At 32.4% G+C, this 20,000-nt stretch overlaps 2 protein-coding genes across 2 annotated transcripts in view; one reads left to right on the plus strand and one right to left on the minus strand.

Moving 5' to 3' along the window:
• Positions 1-392: 392 nt before the first annotated feature.
• Positions 393-9,379, minus strand: LOC129232826 (spliceosome-associated protein CWC27 homolog). The gene is made up of 4 exons (XM_054866925.1): positions 9,329-9,379; positions 7,467-7,676; positions 3,222-3,365; positions 393-515 (listed from the first exon to the last, which is right to left on the minus strand). The coding sequence occupies exons 1-4, from the start codon at positions 9,377-9,379 to the stop codon at positions 393-395; spliced, it is 528 nt and encodes a 175-aa protein (XP_054722900.1).
• A 4,189-nt stretch (positions 9,380-13,568) lies between these two features.
• Positions 13,569-20,000, plus strand: part of LOC129232827 (hamartin-like) — a 115,516-nt gene continuing 109,084 nt past the window's right edge. The window contains exon 1 of the mRNA XM_054866926.1: positions 13,569-13,786. The gene's annotated coding sequence lies outside the window, so the exon portion shown is untranslated. The remainder of the gene's footprint in view (positions 13,787-20,000) is intronic.

Raw genomic sequence — 20,000 nt, forward strand, 5'->3', positions numbered from 1 at the left:
TGTCGAAATCTAAGAGTCATAATTAATAGTTTTTAATTGATATCTCCGCTCATTATTATCGGAGGATTATGTTAAATAGCCAAACATGAAGACGGGAAGATGACGAATCCATCGATACCTGGTTCGATGGTCAGTTCACTGTCGTTCGGGAGAAGAAGCTTGGACATAGATAGATAGATAGATACTCAGATTTTATATGTATAAGATAATAAAATTAAATCAATCAATCAAGCAAAAACAACTGAGTGTGAATTTACAATTTTTCAAAAAAAAAAACAGCCACTGGTATTCGCTTTTTTACTGCGAAAATACATGTTCGTGATTGTTGATTGATTCGCGGATAATCCGCTCGCGGATAATCGGGAGTCTACTGTATAAAACTGGTAATGATGTCATGGAGAGGAAATGGAACAAACCTCACAGGAAATGATCCGCTGGGGGTAGAGGGGTCTGTCGTCCTGGTCCACCAGCCCTTCCTCCAGCTTCAGCATATTGTACAGAGTGTTACCAGTCACCTACGAGACACAGAGAACTTATTTATAATGATTTTGCGTAAAACAGAAAAGCATTTGAAGCCTGATAAGGCAAACCGAATCTCAATCAAACCACTTATAATACAAATATAATCCTATTTTTTGGGCTCCATAACAATAAAAAATTTCAATTTAAAAAAAAAGATAAACAAAAATCTTTTAGAATAATCATAAAATTATGAATAATAATCATGAACAAAGGAGGGGGGACGGGAGGCTCTTTTTAGACTGGCAAATTTAAAAAATATTTTCATTCATATTGAACTCATGATTCCTTCAGACTTCAGGGCAATTCCATCACAACAGATTAATCACAGAAGATAGCTTTAAAAAAACCTTTCAATTTTTAAAGTCTGATCACACATTGCATATGTCAAAAATGAGGTACAGTGAGTTATTGCTAGCAAAATATTAAATACCATTAATTATAAACAACAAAAGGGCGCGTAACAGACTGACAGGAATGATCATTGTATCAAAATACCTTTATGTTTATGCCTAATATGTACAAAATAACTGGTAATTATTCATAAAATCATTAATGTAACATAAAATGTATTTAATTGAAAAAGGACGTAAGAAAAATTTTGTCCGAAAATTTGTTTCTCACAAAATATAGTAAATATAACAAAAAACAAGTTTGCATGAATTTTACCAGAATCAATTGAAAAGAGAAACAATGTATATTTTGTATGCCTATACAAAATTATTAACTAATGTATATAAATAGATTCATCCATACATTTATGCACATATGTTAATTACACTCATCAATATTACAAACAAATATCCGTAACAATTCATTTCTGCTTATCAGACAAAAAAAAAAAATTTTTTTGAATGAAACTGTCATATTTTCATGCATTTTATTTTAATTTCAGTGCAGCGTTTGAAATCATTGGTGGCCTGCTGGTCCAAAACCAGTTAAAATTACTCACCATGAAATAAATAGAATCTGTAGGCCCAGTGGTCGATCGCCATCAGTTAAGCCATTTCATATTATTTACATCTTTAGTCATTTTATTTTTACTCTAAAACAGTAATTTTGTGTAATTGGCTTTAGGCAATTTCTCCCATGCTACATTATGAAGATCTTGTGAAAAATAAATAAGATGCGGTTATAAACTTATGAAAAAATATGTTTCCTTTTAAGTACATTTGTGTCAAAGTGAACCAGTAATTTTTTCTTTGCAGACCAGTATATCTTCAAGTTTACTGGCCTGCAGAATCAGTTATTTTTCTGAAAGGATTTCTAATGATGTCAGTGCGATATATCATTGCATAGTTTGCTAATGAGTTTTAGAATTTACCATAGGTGGTGAATTATGTATAAATTGATTACTTTAACCGATGAGTCCTTTGAAGATAGGCGAGAACTTAATTTGAATAAGAAAATTAATTTGAATTATTTTTCAGGTCCAGACAAAAATAAAGAAAGTTTATGTCGTATCGGAATGATAACATTTTTACGAGCCCATTCATTGCAACGAAAGGAACCCTATTTTAAATGAAATTTAAAAAAATATACTGCACTTGGCTCAAGTAAAATGACTAAAGAAAGTGTAATGAGTGACATAATTTATAAAATCACACCAATATAATCAGTAAGAAATTTATTTTTGTAAAAGATGCCTTTTTCATCATGTAATTTTACACTCCTCAGACATACCAGTTTTCAGACAAGATCCCGGTTTACTTCATGACATGGTAAAAGATAAATTTGATTACAGATGACAAAAAAATGTATAAAAATAATTAACTGAAGGGTTCTTAAGGGTAGTTACTTCGTCATTTGTAACATTGACAGGTGAAATTAATATTGGATCAGCATGTGAAGATTTTTACAATGAGAGTAAAATCCAAATGTACTCACCAAAAAAAAGTACATAGTAAATGCTGTTCAAGTTTTAATTCCTCAACTACAAGTGTTTCTCCTTATTTAAAAAGCATTAATATGTAAGAAATACATAAAAGATTTAAATTTATCTGCTTTTATCATTCATTACAGTAGAATACCTTTATAACGCCGATCTATATAACGCAATTCTCTATAGACCGCACAACTTTTCAGAAGTAAACAATAGGTTTTGAAGTTTAAAAAAATCCTTCTGTTTTGCTTTGCAAACATAAAAATTGTTAGGCAAATTAAATTTTACATCTTTCCATCTTAATTCAAAGCTTTTAAATTTAAAATTAATATAATCATACACAGAAAATACCAGATGGCTCTTGAAAATGCAGCTGTTATGCAAACCATGAAGATGCAGGATTTTGATTGTGAAACATCTTTATTTGTGAATAACTCATTGTAATACTGGTGCTTTGATACTCGTTGCAGATAAAACTCATTCTGAAGGGCTAGTATGTAGACATATTCTGAATATTAGTTTCAAAATGTGTGAAATGATCTGTTTAACGCAAAATCCTGTATGATGCAAAAGCTGTCGTCCCAAGGTGTGCGTTATAATGGTCTTCTACTGTATTAGCTCTGGTTTAGGCTCATAACTAAGAACCATTTATTCATAGCATTGAGCTAAAACTACCCTCTAAGACACTTTGAAAACTAGCCAAGGTCCTGTGCCTATTTGAATGCCTGCGACATTTTGGGGAGCATTTCAGGGTCCCAGTTAAACATTTCAGAAACCTGGCAAAGTCTACGCGATTGCCCAAGGAGGGTGGAAGACTCACCTTCCCGAAGATGGTGTTCTTGTTCTGGAGCTCGGGGGTTGCTCCGAGGGTGAAGAAGAACTGGCTGCCGTTGTCGTCTTTCCCCGAATTGGCCATGGCCACCAATCCACGACGAACAAAGCGCAGACGGCTGTGGAACTCATCCTGGAAAGAAGAACTGACCATTAGAACCATAGACTAATAATAAGAAGAGACCGAGTTATGGCAACCCTTTTGCTGCTCATTAACCAAACCATGTGACTGGTGGATATCCTAGCAACAGTTGATCCTAGCACACGATCAACGGCCGCGAGAAATAAAATAAATAGAATGGATGGAACACGGAAGAATTATCTTTTATGGAGTCTGGTTTGTAAATTTGTCATTCTGAGTTGTAAATATTTTGTTAATATAGTGAGTTTTTCGTTTAGATAGTACCGTGCATTTTCTTTAATCAATTTCAATAACTCTCTAAGCAATTAAAGATGCAAGCGCCCGAAAAGAATCGGCAAACGGTCAGATTTTTACCTAATTTCAATTTAAGATACCGATGAGTACATTTTTGCGTTAACGCGAAACATTTACGCCATTACGTTCACGCCGACGCTGACATAGCAGTTCCGAATGAATTAAAAGTGACTGAAAACTGTGATCAAAAACTAATTACAAATGTCAAAATAATGCATCACTAAAAGAAAAAGTTCAATCTCTGCACCTGGGAAAAAAATTGTAATGAAAACCCATTACGTCTTAAAATACGTGTCAAGTGCCAAACTATAGATAATGCTGCCATCTGGCAACCATGCTGCCAAAGTTCCCACCAGTCACATGATGTATCCATGAACCAATTTTTTCATCAGCAAGTCTGGGAAAGCTCGCTCTACTCTTATTATTAGTCTATGATTAGAACACTCCACATCAAAGAGAAAGATCCCGACACAGTCCACAAATTTATTCAAATTGTCGCTGATACAACTGAACCCGTCTCTATCTAAAATTTCATGAGATAGATGAAAAGTTTGAAACACAGAGGTTTCTAAGGGGTTACAGTACCTCAAAAATGATGAAATGATCAAAAAAAAAATTTTATTGCTTATTACTGAAAACTATTCTGAACACAGGGGAAAAAGTTTCATTGCTTTAGTTCAAATATTTAAAACGTTATGAGTGGTTTTAGGCCATGCTCGCTATGTGTCCTTATGCAAAAGAAAAACTCTTTCTCGATGATGGTTTTTTTTGTGTTTTCATGTCATTGGAATCCCTAAGGATTTTTTTCTATTAAAGATACAGCTGTAAAGTAATACTTTTTGCAATTGGGGGTAACATGTTTGACAAAACTGTACGTTGGATAAGCATTTTATAAATGACTCAAACTTTTAGAGCATGTAAAACCTTTAAAAAACAATTAAAAAAAATTGTATCCTAGTTCAAATAGCAAAAAATTAAAGAAAAAAGACAAAAATATGTAAAATAAAATTAACATGAGACGTGGATTCAGTTAGCAGTTTTCTATGAACATCTCTGTTGGACTGGGGAAGGGAATCCTAAGGCAAAATAATTATTTAACAATTAATTCATTAGATTTTTTCAAAACTGAAAACTATTCTGAACACAGGGGAAAAGTTTCATTGCTTTAGTTCAAATATTTAAAAAGTTATGAGTGGTTTTAGGCCATGCTCGCTCTTATGCAAAAGAAAAATTTTAAACTGCTTTTTCGCGATGATGTTTCTTTTTTTTTTTTTTGTGTTTTCATGTCATTAGAATCCCTAAGGATTTTTTTCTATTAAAGATACAGCTTTAAAGTCATACTTTTTGCAATAGGGATAACATATTTGACAAAACTGTGCATTGGATAAGCATTTTATAAATGACTCAAATGTTTAGAGCATCTTAAACCTTAAAAAACCAATTTTTTTATAAAAAAAACTTTGATTTTTTACATAATTAATCACAGAAAATTTTCTAAAAAACTCACAAGCAAATGAAAGCACAAATTTTTAGAGATGATTATAGTGATCATTTAGCAAAAAAAAAAATTTTACTTAGTGCAAAAATAAAAAAGCCTTAGGGATTTCAAAAAATTGAATTTTTCCTCATTTTTTTGAATTTTATAAAAAAAGTAGGCAATATTTTTAAATTTTGAAAATAAATTATTGATTAAGAAATAAGTATGCATGTTATAGTTTCAAAGAAATATAAAACTTACTTAAATTTTAAAAAAATATTTGAAAGATACTGTGATTCCTTAATAAAGCTATAAAAGTTAGCAATTGAAGCAAAAAAAAGTCAAAGAGTTAACAGATTCTTCTGCATTTTTATCAGGTGTAGAAAAAATGAGTTACTGGTCTATGTAGCTACAAAATTTCATTGGTCCATACAATTTACATAGCCTATTTTTGTATCCTAGGTTCAAATAGCAAAAAATTAAAGATAAAAGACAAAAATATGTAAAATAAAATTAACGTGAGACATGGAATCGGTTAGCCGTTTTCTATGAACATGTCTGTTGGACTGGGGAAGGGAATCCTAAGGCAAACTAATTACAGTAGAAGACCATTATAATGCACATCTTGGTACCAGAGCTTTTGCGTTATACAGGTTTTTGCGTTATATAGGTCATTTCAAATTTTGAAACTAATATTCAGAATATATCTATATATTAGCACTTTAGAATGAGTTTTATGTGCAATGGGTATTAAAGCGCCCATATTACAATGAGTTATTCACAGATAAATATGTTTCACAATCAAAATCCTGCATCTTCATGGTTTGCATAACAGCTGCATTTTCAAGAGCCATCTGGTATTTTCTGTTTACTATGAGTCCTAATTTTCATTTTAAAACTTTGAATTAAGATGGAAAGATGAGAAACCATTTCAAAATTTAATTTGCCTAACAATTTTTATTTTTGCAAGGCAAAACAGAGGGATTTTTTAAATTTCAAAACCTATTGTTTACTTCTGAAAAGTAGTGCGGTTTATAGAGAATTGCGTTATGCAGGTCGGCGTTATAACGGTCTTCTACTGTATTTAACAATTAATTCATTAGTTTTATTTCAATTTTAATCAACCTGTATGTTAACACCTTCAACAACTTTTAAATGTATTCAATTATTGTCGAGAAACATCCACATATTGCAGATTTCCCCGGACTCTGAGAAGATTCCAAAAGCAGGGCCCAATACAGGCTGATTTTGCTACCGTTTTTCGGTACCTTCACAAAAATATTGTTTTGAAATCGGGACTTTCACAAAAATCAAGTAATAAAATCAGTAGCTTCCCCAAAACATCGAAAATTTCACAAAAATTCGCATTTTAAAATATAAAATTTGTTTCTCTATTTAAAACAAAATATACTCATAAAATAAAATTCTAAGCAGGTTTATATGAACCATCGCTTCAATAGAAACCTTTTTGTAGTATTTTAACTCATTTTTAGCTGTTTCTCGCCAAAGTGTATTCATGCAATAGTATCGCAATCTTTCAACATCTGTTTTGGGGAACCGTTTTTCTCATCATTTCCAATATTGTACACAGTACATAGCCCATGAAGCTGAAATGACGATGGTATTTTTTGTACTTCTTAGGTTTTTAGCTCCCCCCCCCCCTCCCCAAAAAACAAAACCTGTTAAAAATAATTTCTAGATGACATTTACACTTTTTGAAACTAAAATTTCACTTATTCTACTTCTCTTTTACAAAAATAAGGATGCCTCTAAAATTTCGCAAAAATAATGTTGATAAAAAAAAAAAAACTTTCACAAAAATAAGGATGCCTCTAAAATTTCGCAAAAACAATGTTGATAAAAAAAAAACTTTCACAAAAATAAGGATGCCTCTAAAATTTCGCAAAAACAATGTTGATAAAAAAAAAAACTTTCACAAAAATAAGGATGCCTCTAAAATTTCGCAAAAACAATGTTGATAAAAAAAAAAAAAACTTTCACAAAAATAAGGATGCCTCTAAAATTTCGCAAAAACAATGTTGATAAAAAAAAAACTTTCACAAAAATAAGGATGCCTCTAAAATTTCACAAAAACAATGTTGATAAAAAAAAAATTTCACAAAAATAAGGATGCCTCTAAAATTTTGCAAAAACAATGTTGATAAAAAAAAAAAACTTTCACAAAAATAAGGATGCCTCTAAAATTTCGCAAAAACAATGTTGATAAAAAAAAAACTTTCACAAAAATAGAATGATGCAATACTTTCACAAAAATAGGTAGCGAGAAAAAAAATCCCGGATTGGCCCCTGAAAAGACCGACCTTGAAGGGCTGTCCGTAGATGGAATCCCCGCCGGTTCCGTCCCCCTCTGGGTCTCCCCCCTGAGCGATGAACCCCTTGATGACCCTGTGGAAGATTGTCCCGTCGTAGTACTTCTCCATGCAGAGCTGGATGAAATTGCGGCAGGCCTTGGGGGTCTCCTTGCACCATAGTTCCACGTCTATGTCCCCCACGGTGGTGTGGAGTAGTACCTGGAAACAGAGGACCAATCACACATTGCAAGCATTTTTATTCAAGAAAACATATTATGGTCATATGGGGTTATACATCAAAGTAGCAAATTGCCAGAAAAAAATTCGATATATAGAAATTTCAATACATAGAAACGATTTTATTTTATCCTAAAAACCTCCTAACACATTAAAATTAAAGCTAATTTTCGTGTCTAAAACCTAATTTCTAGTTTATACGAGCATCGTATTAAATGAAAGTTAATAATTGAAAAAGTTACAGAAATTACATTTTTGCTCTTTTATACATCTTCACTCCTCGGCAATTCAACTTGATCCGCAACATTGGGGGATCTCACAATGAGTGGGTTTTCACAATGTGATCGAGAGAAAAGTAAAATTTACTTAACTTGAATGATTTTCTCTGCAGCTAAAAAGACTAGGAATGATAATCAACAGACAAAAGGGATGACTTGAAACTGATTTCACAAAGTTACTGGTTACAACTAAGATTTGAAATTAACTTGACGAAATTTAAGAACTCCAAAACGAAACGACCTATCTACACATTCCTCAACCTCAGATTCCTTATGAGTTTCGTAGCAACCTTTAGTGAACATAATTTTCTCCCCTAATTTTCATTTTTCATGAGACAAACAGTCTAAAGTGGGAAAAAAAAAATCTACGAATATCTCAAAAAGAAATTCAATATATAGAGATCTTTTCGATATACAGAAACAATTTTTCTATGTAATGAACATAGAAATTTGCTGGGATTTCGATATATAGAAAATTTCGATACGTGGAAGTTTGATATATGGAGGTTCGACTGTACAGTAAATGAGTCATTCTCAGAAAAAGCAGGAATTTTGCTGCTGTGATTTTTTAAAAAACAAATTTCTCCCAATATGTTAAATATTTAAAATTAAGTTAGATCTATACAAAAGTAATAATGCTATTATAGCAATTCCGATCAAGCGAGCAAATATTTTTCAAATTACTTTGTTAGTGCCACATCCACGGACAAATTGTGTCCACAGATGTTATAAAAACAACCATTTTCTACGTTTATGAACATGTGCTTTTGAAGTTTTGACTTGAAAGTTGAAAAACAAATATTTTACAGTTAATATTATCAATTCATTAATTAATTGTATTATCTTGCCTAGCCACAGATGTAATGAGTTGATCTTCATTTTTTATAAATCAAGGACAAAAACTTCAAATAAAGTCACAGAAATCTCAAAGCAAGCTTCTGTTTCTGTCCTACTAAACAAAATGGCTTCCTGATCCGTTTGATGCTGCAACCTGGAAGAATTTATTGGCACTTTCTTTTCTGTCCAAGGATGTGACTATTTCTCTGGTAGCAAGCATTAAACTCGCAATTAAATAAATATGGAAGTTACGCTTAATTTTAAATTTTTAAGAAGTGTGAACTAAATGTGTACTTGATCAAAAATATAGCTTAAATAGCTAATTTCTTGTTTGGTACATGAACTACAAAATATGGAGACAAAAAAGATAAGTAGTTACAGTTTACAGATGTGATAAATCATATTCTGCGGCCAAAATTTAAACAATAAATAAAATTTTTCTCATTTAGCAATTTCAATACATAACATTAGTTGTAGGGTCATTCCATGTCAAATCAACACTTTAAATCAAAATTTTACCTCACCAGTTGAGATTTCCTTGAAATTTGGCACACTATCTTGTGCTAACATGAATAAAATTACAAAATTTTATCTTGAATAGTTTTTTGTATACAACCTCGTGAAGTTTTCAAAAAATCGTGAAAATACCAAGAACGAACAATTTTCAAATTGCTATAAAAGCTGTCAGAATTGAGTGAGAGAAGTGGGACAGGTGTCATTTTGTAGCTTTTTTAAGGCTTTTTCAGAAACATACAAAATGCCATAGGTTTTAGTAAAAATGTTTTTTTTTAATGCAAATTAAATTTTTGATTTTTTTCAAAAAGTGCGACTTTTAAAATTAAAAAAAAAAAAATCTATAAATTGGTAGTATTTTCATAAACTACCATGCAAAGTATAATGATGGGATAGTAATGGGATCTATGTCAAAAAAAAAAAAAAAAAAAAATGACTTTTGTTTTTCATAAAATACCCAATTTTGACCAAACAATAATTATTTCACTGTAGTAAAATGTGTTCTAGTAAATGCTTTCATGAAAAATATGAACGCATTGTACTTGAAATTCTTCTTATTAGTAAAAATTAAGGTTTTCTATTAGTAAAAATTAAGGCAAAATCCCAAAATGTTTAATGAAATTATATCAATTTATGTTGTCATGAGAAAAGTTGGTTAATTTACAATAAATATTGTTGTTGGCTAAATAGTTTGAGAAGCACATATTATTTAAACAAAACCTTCCATTTACTTGATCCAGTCTCTGCAGATCTAGCAAGTTGGTACCTGTCTATAGCTTGTGTTAAAACAAACACCAGTCTGCCACATGGCCATTTGTGGCTCAAGCCAAATTCCAGTCTCCACAAGCGTATAAAAGAGGATTAGTTTAAAACTAATTTTCAAGGGCTTTTCACCGACATCTCAGAAAGTACAATCATCAAGTACTTTCCACAGCTCTTGGTAAAATAACATTCAAGGAGTTATCAAGAATTTTCAAGGACTGTGGGAACCCTGTACAGGCTCTGGGAGCAGATTGGATGGTCTGCCTCCGTCTATTTTTCAACCCCCAATAAAGATTCTTGAGTTCTCTGAAAACTATTTTTTTGTAACTTATTTAGCACTAGCTGCATTGCCCGGCTTTGCCCGGTCTACCTCGAAAAAAAAAATCATTGCGTCAAGTGAAGTATCTTCAATAACCAGGATTAAATGAAAGAAAAAAACCATCATGCAAAATTTTCTCGCCAAGCAGTGACGACAGATACTAAAATACTTTTAAGAAATTAAAATAAAATGAGAAAGATGGATTTAAAAGGCGTAACCATGGAAATACAAAATAAAATAAATTTAAGAATTGAAAATGAGAAAGATGGAAATAAACGATGGATTCAAAAAGCATTATCGTGGAAACGCAAAATAAAATGGTTAAAAACTTGAATAGAGAACAGATTTTTGAACTTTAATTCGCGTGTAACTTTTGTTCTAATGGAGATAGAGGGTTAAACTTCCGACTTTAAGTCCAGTTAGATCTGTAGTAAAAAAAAAAAAAAACCGCTCTTTCCAATGCTGTCAAAAAGGAAACTGTGGGACAATTCCTTCACTTTTTATTGATGGATTTAATGAAGTAAGTAGTGACTAAATTTCAGCTAAGCCTTAAAAAAATTCGAGATAAAAACGTAAATAACTCCCGCCGCAATTACGTTAGAGCATTGGAACAAATTGCGTAGAACGCGGAAAATTCTTCCCTTTCCAACGATACATAATATTACTATTTGTGAGTCATTTTACACCCCCATATTCGGGAATTTATGTGGAAATTGGGCCTAAATTGGAATAAAAAAAGATCTATTCATCGAATTGTTTTCGAACAGGTCTGCAAACCTTCTCAGGACTTAAAGGAACAAATAGTGAAAATTTCAGCGCAATCGGCCGGGCAGTTCTCGAATTTTGCGAGTTCAAACACACAGACGCTTTTTGGAGATTTCATTTTATACTACGTAGAGATGTCAAAAATAAACCATTCTTGTTACAAAAAACAAGCAGTTTTTAAATGAAGACGACTAATTTATAATTATCTGCACGTTTCATAAAAGATTGATGATTTAAGAAAATGATCTTCAAAATTCACAAGTAATTTATTAAATCATTGAACTGTCAAATAAGAAACAGGCATAGTATCGTTTTAGTGCAGAACGAGAAAGTTGATTATCCCACCAAAGAATAAAACAATGTACCTTTCCGCTCGTGGGGGGTTCCTGAATATATATGTTACTCATCTTTTAATTTCAAAAAGGTTCAACTGATTTCCTTTTAAAACTACAGAAACTACTTAAAATACATTTTCACACTTCAGAAAAAAAAGTGAAACCCAAATCTCGGCGGTGTAAACAAATCATTGATGCCAGATAAATGATGTAAATGATAGTTTTTAAAATAAAATTCCACTCAACTCCAATTCAGTAAATAGAATTTTAAAAACAATATTTTTTGGATTTATATTATTTCTCTGGAATTTCACACATTTATTAAAGTATTTTTAGACATGAGTTTGAAAAACTCGATATTCCTATTCCTGTTCAGAGTCACAACTGACTACCTATTTATGTCGAGGACTGCATACTAAGTACCTTGCCTCCATTATTTTAATCTACTGATAGATGGCAGCACCATCACCGGATCACACAGTTAATGAGAATTTAGAATTAGTCCAGGAGCTAATAGCTACCTGGTGCTAGCACCCCCAGGGCTATCGTTTCACTTGGACATTTAGACCACGAGCCTATTTAACGTCGCCCAGTCCCCTTTAATGACGACGGTGGATCTTCGACCATCGAGGTTCGAACTCAGGACCCTCCGGCCCCGAATCCGACACTACCGATCGGGCTACCACGGCCCTAAATGATAGTTTTAAAAATAAAATTCCTTTTAGCTCTAATTCAATAAATAGAATTTTAAAAACAATATTTTTTGGATTTATATTATTTCTCTGGAATTTCACACATTTATTAAAGTATTTTTAGACATGAGTTTGAAAAACTCGATATTCAGTGAAATTTCCATTGTGTTGGCAACAAAACTTTATGTTATGATTTTAATTTTTTTATTAATTTTTTTTTTCGTTTTTGCCGTCCCTTTTTTTTTTAATGTTGGGGCCGTGGTAGCCCGATTGGTAGAGTGTCGGATTCGGGGACGGAGGGTCCCGAGTGCGAACCTCGATGATCGAAGATCCACCGTCGTCATTAAAGGGGACTGGGCGACGTTAAATAGGCTCGTGGTCTCCAATGTCCTCCAAGTGAAACAATACCTCTGGGGGTGCTAGCAGCAGGTAGCCATTAGCTCCTGGTCTAGTTCTAAATCCTCAATAACCCTTCGATCCGGTGATGGTGCTGCCATCTATTGGTACATAAAATAATGGAGGCAAGGCACTTAGTATGCAGTCCTCGACATAAATACAGTTGTAGTCAGTTGTGACTCTGAATAGGAATAGGAAAATAAAATTCCATTGAGCTCTAAATCAATAAATAGAATTTTAAAAACAATTTTTTTGGATTTATATTATTTCTCTGTAATTTCACATTTATTAAAGTATTTTCAGACATGAGTTTGAAAAACTTCATTCATCAGTGAAATTTGAGTGAAACGATACCTCTGGGGGTGCTAGCACCAGGTAGCTATTAGCTCCTGGTCTAGTTCTAAATTCTCATTAACTGTTCGATCCGGTGATGGTGCTGCCATCTATCGGTAGATAAAATAATGGAGGCAAGGCATTTAGTATGCAGTCCTCGATATAAATACAGTTGTAGTCAGTTGTGACTCTGAATGGGAATAGGAATAAAATAAAATTCTATTGAGCTCTAATTCAATAAATTGAGTTTTAAAAACAATATTTTTTGGACTTATATATATCCTGGTCTAGTTCTAAATTCTCATTAACTGTTCGATCCGGTGATGGTGCTACCATCTATCGGTAGATAAAGTAATGGAGGCAAGACACTTAGTATGCAGTCCTCGACATAAATACAGTTGTAGTCAGTTGTGACGCGGAATCGGAAAATTCCATTGAGCTCTAATTCAATAAATATATTTTTAAAAACAATATTTTTTGGATTTATATTATTTCTCTGTAATTTCACATTTATTAAAGTATTTTTAGACATGAGTCTGAAAAACTCGATATTCAGTGAAATTTCCATTGTGTTGGCAACAAAACTTTATGTTATGACTTTTTTTCATTTTGCCGTCTTTTTTTTAATGAAATGTGCAGGTGATTTAAAAACGTATTTTAAACTTATACCTGCTTCTAACGAAATTATTCGTAGCGAAAGCATATTTTGTAATTTATTGTAATGTTATTTTATTGCATGAAGTTTCATAAAATGTTCAACTTTCTTTTTTACTCCGTTTAAATGTTCGTTTGCAAGTTAAGAAGCTGTTCTTATCTCAGAACATTTTTTCCCTCTACTTAAGGAAATTTGGATATATTCGAAGTAAATATGAGTTTCTAATTTTGAAATAGGAATTACATTTAAGGAAATGTTTTATTTTCAGAAGGAATGAGTTTACTTGTCATAACGCAGGGTTGGCAAAAACCCGGGTTTTTTTAAAAAAAGCCCGTGGACCCAGGGTTTTTTGGGTTTTTTAAATAAAACCCGTAAAAACCCAACTAAAACTTTTTTTTTTTTAAAAATGAAATGTGTTTTTTTTTTGTCTTTTTTTAGAGAAAATGTGGGTACTTGTCAGGGTTGGCAAAATCCCGGGTTTTTTTAAAAAAGCCCATGGACCGAGGGTTTTTTGGGTTTTTTTAAATAAAACCCAACTGAAGCTGGGTTTTTTTAAAAGAAATGTGGGTTTTTGGTCTTTTTTTAGGGAAAATGTAGGGTACTTGTAGCGTAAGTATATGGACAAAGCACAAAATTGTCTTGGGGTAAAAAAAGCTGGAAAATTCATCGTTTTTTGAAGAAAAGTATAAAAGATGACGAAACCCACGAATTGGTGAAGTTTCAGGTTTTTTAGTTTCCATAAATACCAACAGTTAAGGCAAATTTACTTCTCGAGTGTTAAAATCTATTGTTTGTTTGTTTGTTTTTAATTGCTACCTACATTTTTTTTTTTGCATTTTACTGTATTGTATTTCATTTTGTTATGCAAAACTACTGTGGAACTTCAAGTAGTTTAAATCCCTTTTTACTGAATTCCAGCTTAATCAAGACATTTCTTTGAACTTTATGTTGCCTGTTTTTCTATTTCTGTGTACAGAGTAAGAAGTATTAAACTTTTTTGTAAAATAATGGAAATACTGTACCTGTTCTGTTTTCTGTAGACCGTTTGAAAATTCTGTTTATTTCTAAAAAAATTACCTTGTGTTTATTCGAGATTTGTGACGTTTTGGTTAGCAGAAAATAATTCACACGAAAGCCTTTTAGCTAGAGGAGTCTCCTCTGTACAATCTACAAATATTGAGAAAATCGGACGTGACAGGACTTATTCAAGATAATTTGAGTTATTTATTGACCGGTTAAAGATAAAAGTTAAATATATATTTTTTAAATCTTTGAAACATTTTTAATGCCGTTAAGAGTTAAGAAATACTATTAAAGTTCAAAATTCATTTTTTATGTCCATTGTCTGTGGTGAAGAACAAATAAAAAAGAAGTTTAAATTGTAAAAGTATTTAAATTAATTACTTTTTTAAAAAACTTCTCAAAAAATTTAAAAAAACCCAAAAGTGGGCTAAATAATGGGTTTTTTTAAATGGGTTTTTTCAAAAAAACCCATTGGGTCCAACCCAATTGGGTCAAATCTGGCCAACCCTGGTACTTGTAGCATATTGTGTAGCATAAGTATATGGACAAAGCACAAAATTGTCTTGGGGTAAAAAAAGCTGGAAAATTCAGCGTTAGTGTTTTTGTGCATTAAATTATTCAAATTAATTTCTTTTTTAATAGGTTAATTATTTGTTTTAATGCTTTTTACTGTTTTTTTAAAGAATTTTTTTTGCCTAATTTTCGTTGCATTTCAATGTAATTTTGAGTGTTTGATTAGATTAGTTCATATTTAATGTTTTTAAGCAGTTGAGTTTTTTAGTATTTTTCTCGAGATTTAGTTGTTTTTGAACCTTTTGTTTACATTTTGATGTTCCAATTTCTTGTATTTCTGATGCAAAAACTCCATTTCATTCATTTTCCAGTAGGTTGGTAAAAAAAAAAACAAACGTTTCTCCCCCCCTTTTTTTCATTGGCAGAACGGGAAAAGGTACAACTTTGATATACACCCCCAAAAATTACGCGCCAAATCTGGCACTCCCTACGGACTTTTTAGGGTTGCTGTTTCTTATTTTGGTGTTGCCAATTTAGGTTTTTTCAGCTTTTAGGTTTTTGCTGTTGCCAAATTAAGTATTTTCTTGTATTTTGTACCATTTTTTGAGTTTTTTTTAAAGTTTTGTGGCAACAATTTTTGTGGCAACGAAGTTTTGTGTCAACAAAAACAAAAAAAGTCGCCAAATTTCCGATTTGGGGGGGTATTCCCGGGAAAAATAGCGCCTAGACTTTGGCGCCAAAAAATTTGGCGAACTTTGAAAAAGTCGCCAAGACGAACCTTTATCGAAAACTTCCCAAAAATGGGCTAAATAATGGGCTTTTTTAAATGGGTTTTTTCAAAAAAACCCATTGGGTCCAATCCGGCCAACCCTGCCATAACGTGATTTAGACTTTGGTGGTTAAATGCTTTAATTTAAAGGAAAAATGCAGTTACTGTTTATTATGAATACGTTTTTCGCTGAGCGCCTACTTAGATACGAAACCCCCACTTTTATTTTTTTCTTCCGTTTAGAATGTACATTAAAGAAAGTATTAGATTCTTGGAAGATGTTCTGCATTAGAATTGAAACGATCCGTTTTGAGGGGATTCATATTTTCATTTACTTTAACGCAAATAAAAACTTATTAAATGAAATGTATCGTTGTATTTATCGAAGCAAATTCAGTAGGTACACATTTAAAATTTAAAGTGAAGACATTTTTACTTCCTTTTACAAAAAAGGAAGTATTGTATTCGCGAAAAAATTTTCACTCAAAAATCGGACTTCATTTCCATTGTACTCACCCCCGAATGAATGTTCAGTTTTTTTTTCAACTCAACCCCACGTGTATAAGTGCTTAAGAACGTACAGACACACGAAATATGTATTTTGACGATCCCCAAGTTAATTACAACGAGGTTTCTCATGACGTCTGTATGTATGTGCGTATGTATGTCTCATAACTCCAGAACGGAATGTCCTAGAAAGTTGAAATTTGGTATGTAGACTCCTAGTAGGGTCTTGTTGTGCACCTCCCCTTTTGATTGCATTCAGGTGTTTCTAAAGAAGGGGTCTTTTGCCCCTTTTTGGGTGGAAGTCATTGTTCATTTCAATGTAAACTCAAGTGTTGTTATAATTGGGCGGACACTTGTTGATATATTGCCAGTCTTTTGGCAGGAGTGATTGTGTTCCGGTATTTTACCGAATTTCCGGTATTTTCGGACGTATTTCCGGTATTTTCATGTCCGAAAATACCGGAATTATGTTTTTTTTTGTTATGCTTTTATCTCCCTACCTCCGCAATTTTTTAAAATTAGATAATACTCATGAAATATACCTGCAAGAGCTTTAAGATGGACACCTATCCCTTAAGATGGACAAATAAATGTCAAGATAATTTGTATAACACCAGCTCAAAATTAACTTTGTAACCCATTAAAAATTTAATCACATGTACACACACTATTTTGACTCAGAACTATTTAATACTATGGCAAAGGTGCGCTTAAGTAATTAGGGTCAAAGTCCCCCCCCCCTCCCCCCCGTTCTCACTTTGAAACTTTCAGGTATTTTTTGATGAACTCACAATCACCCCTGCTTTTGGTCGCCAACTTGGCAACAAATTTGGCGATTTTTTTTTTAATTTTAAATTTGGTTTTAATTTGGCCACTGTTGGTGATATTTAGAGAGTAAACTATTAAATGACAATAAAATTGCCAATAATGGGGAAATGACATTAAATTGGAGTAAAAAGAAGTCATGTGATGTACACATCAGTTTTTTTTTTAAGAAGTACCCTTTTAAAGGTTTGTTGTCAGTGTTATAATGAAAAGATTTTGGTGGATGGTTCTGTTTATTTTTTCACACAGATAGATGTATAGAGGCGTAGACATCAGGGCTTGAAAAATCTTTAAAATTTGAACTGTCCTACTGGGCATGTTTGTCTAAAAAACAACTGCCCGAATAAAATTTTTGCCTGCCAAGTTTTTTTTATACAGTAGAAGACCGTTACAACGCCGACCTATATAATGCTATTCTCTATAAAACCCACGACTTTTCAGAAGTAAACAATAGGTTTTGAAGTTTAAAAAATCCCTCTGTTTTGCTTTGCAAACATAAAAATTATTAGGCAAATTAAATTTTGAAAGTTTTTCATCTTCCCATCTTATTTCAAAGCTTTTAAATTAAAAATGAGTACTCACAGTGAACAGAAAATACCAGATGGCTCTTGAAAATGCAGCTGTTGTACAAACCATGAAGATGCAGGATTTTGATTGTGAAACATATTTATTTGTGAATAACTCATTGTAATATGGGTGCTTTAATGCTCATTGCAGATAAAACTCATTCTGAAGTGCTAATATATAGATATATTCTGAATGTTAGTTTCAAAATTTGTGAAATGATCTGTATAACGCAAAAGCTCTGGTCCCAAGGTGTGCGTTATAACGGTCTTCTACTGTATTGTGTAATAATAATATTTGAATTTTTCCTATAGCCTTTATCAGGCAAAAAAGCAATTCAACAGCTTTATATCCGAATCAAGAATTGGTACTTTTCTGTTAGCCAGGCGCAAGTTAAAATCGCCAAATTATTACGCCCAACGCTAAGCGAATATGCCCAACATGGGTTGTAAGAAAATTAGCAGATTTCTATATTAATTTGGCGAATAATTGCTTGGTGTTGTTCGTAATCACTTGGCAATTTTCGCTTGCACCTGGCTAAAGCAAGGGTGCCCATATAGGCAGTGGCGTAGCCATGGGGGGGATAGGGGGGCCACAACCCCCCCTCCCCATGAGCCCCAAAACAATGTGTGTATATATATATATATGTATATGTATATATGTATATGTATATATGTATATATATATATATGTATATATATATATATATGTATATATATATATATATATATATCTATATATATATATATATATATCTATATATATATATATATATATATATATATATATATATATATATATATATATGTACAGTATAAGTGTATAGACTTGAGGACATGGCTTTACTTTAAACTTCAGAAAAAATTAACTCCCCCTAAGGATTTTTTCTCGCTACGCCACTGCATATAGGGGGGCAAGGGGGGACTTGAGCCCCCCGCCTTTGAAATTAGAACTTCCTTGTTTTTAGTACTTTCTTCTTTGCAAAAATGTAAAAACATTTCTTCTCCAGCCATTAATGAATAAGTTCTTAAAAATGTCAAATTTTAATGACTCTAATCTGTCCAGAAATCGGTTTTCATGGGGGGAAATACCCTGCTAAACCATGGTTAAAATATCTGAGCCCCCCCCCCCTTACAGTTTTGCATATGGGCGCCCATGGGCTAAAGGAAAAGTACCCGAGAATTATTCAGTACGAAACATAAACAAGAAACTTTAAATAAAGAGTACCTAATAAGTCGTCATTAAAATTACCAGAGCCGTGTCCAAGGGGAGGGTTTTAGGGGTTAAACCCCTCCCATTGAAAAAAAAAATCAATGAATCATTAAACGATTTTCCAAAACGTATTTTAAGTTTTAATTAATATTAAAGTTAAACTTTGATACAGTATTCACCCTCTTTACTATTTCCCCATGTTTAACAATTACCATTTTCCTCAATTGTAGGATTCCCAAGCCTCTTCGCTTCTAAGTGCTTGAAAAAATGGAATGCTGGAAAGTCCGGCAATGCTGTAAGCATGCAAGGGAAAATTATCTAAACGAATATTAGACAATGACGTACCCCCCCCCCCCCCCCCCCCCCCGAGAAAAAAACTTAGGGGCATGGAAAATGGGTACTTTGCTTACTGTTTTTTTATGGTACGCCTTTAGTGTTGGATGAATTAGTCGTTTCACACATTAGAAAAATGTTTCTATGCGAAATAGCAATATTTTTTTAAATAAAATTTTTATTTTCATTAAGTTCCTGTTCAATGTTATTTGATGGAAAAACAAAAAAAAAAAAAAAAAAAACTAGAATTAGGTTGCATAGAAGAAATATGTGTGCTTTTATAAAATGTTCAACTGTACAAATAAGATTTCATAAAAAAAAAAAAAAAACGCAAAACGTATTTAAAAAAAAAGCCTAGTTATCGAACTAAAATGAACTATTCAACACGCGTAGTTAGTTTTCCTTTGACAACGTAAGTTACATAGGTTAAAAGTTTCACCCCCCCCCCCCCCCCTTTATGAAATCCTGGACACGGACCTGAAAATTACCAATAGTTAAGTAAAAAAAATCATAATAATTACATTCCCAGCCGGGCAAGTAATGGTAAAAGATTCATGCCTGATCGGAACTTTTTCAAGTCGTGCAATATAATTTTCGAGCCCTGGTGATCATTACGGATAGAATTATAAATTTAATTTGGAGAAGATACTTGTTGATGGGTGCTGTACAGTTAGG

The sequence above is a fragment of the Uloborus diversus genome, unplaced genomic scaffold (genome assembly GCF_026930045.1).
Source record: "Uloborus diversus isolate 005 unplaced genomic scaffold, Udiv.v.3.1 scaffold_14, whole genome shotgun sequence".
Lineage (NCBI taxonomy): Eukaryota > Metazoa > Arthropoda > Arachnida > Araneae > Uloboridae > Uloborus > Uloborus diversus.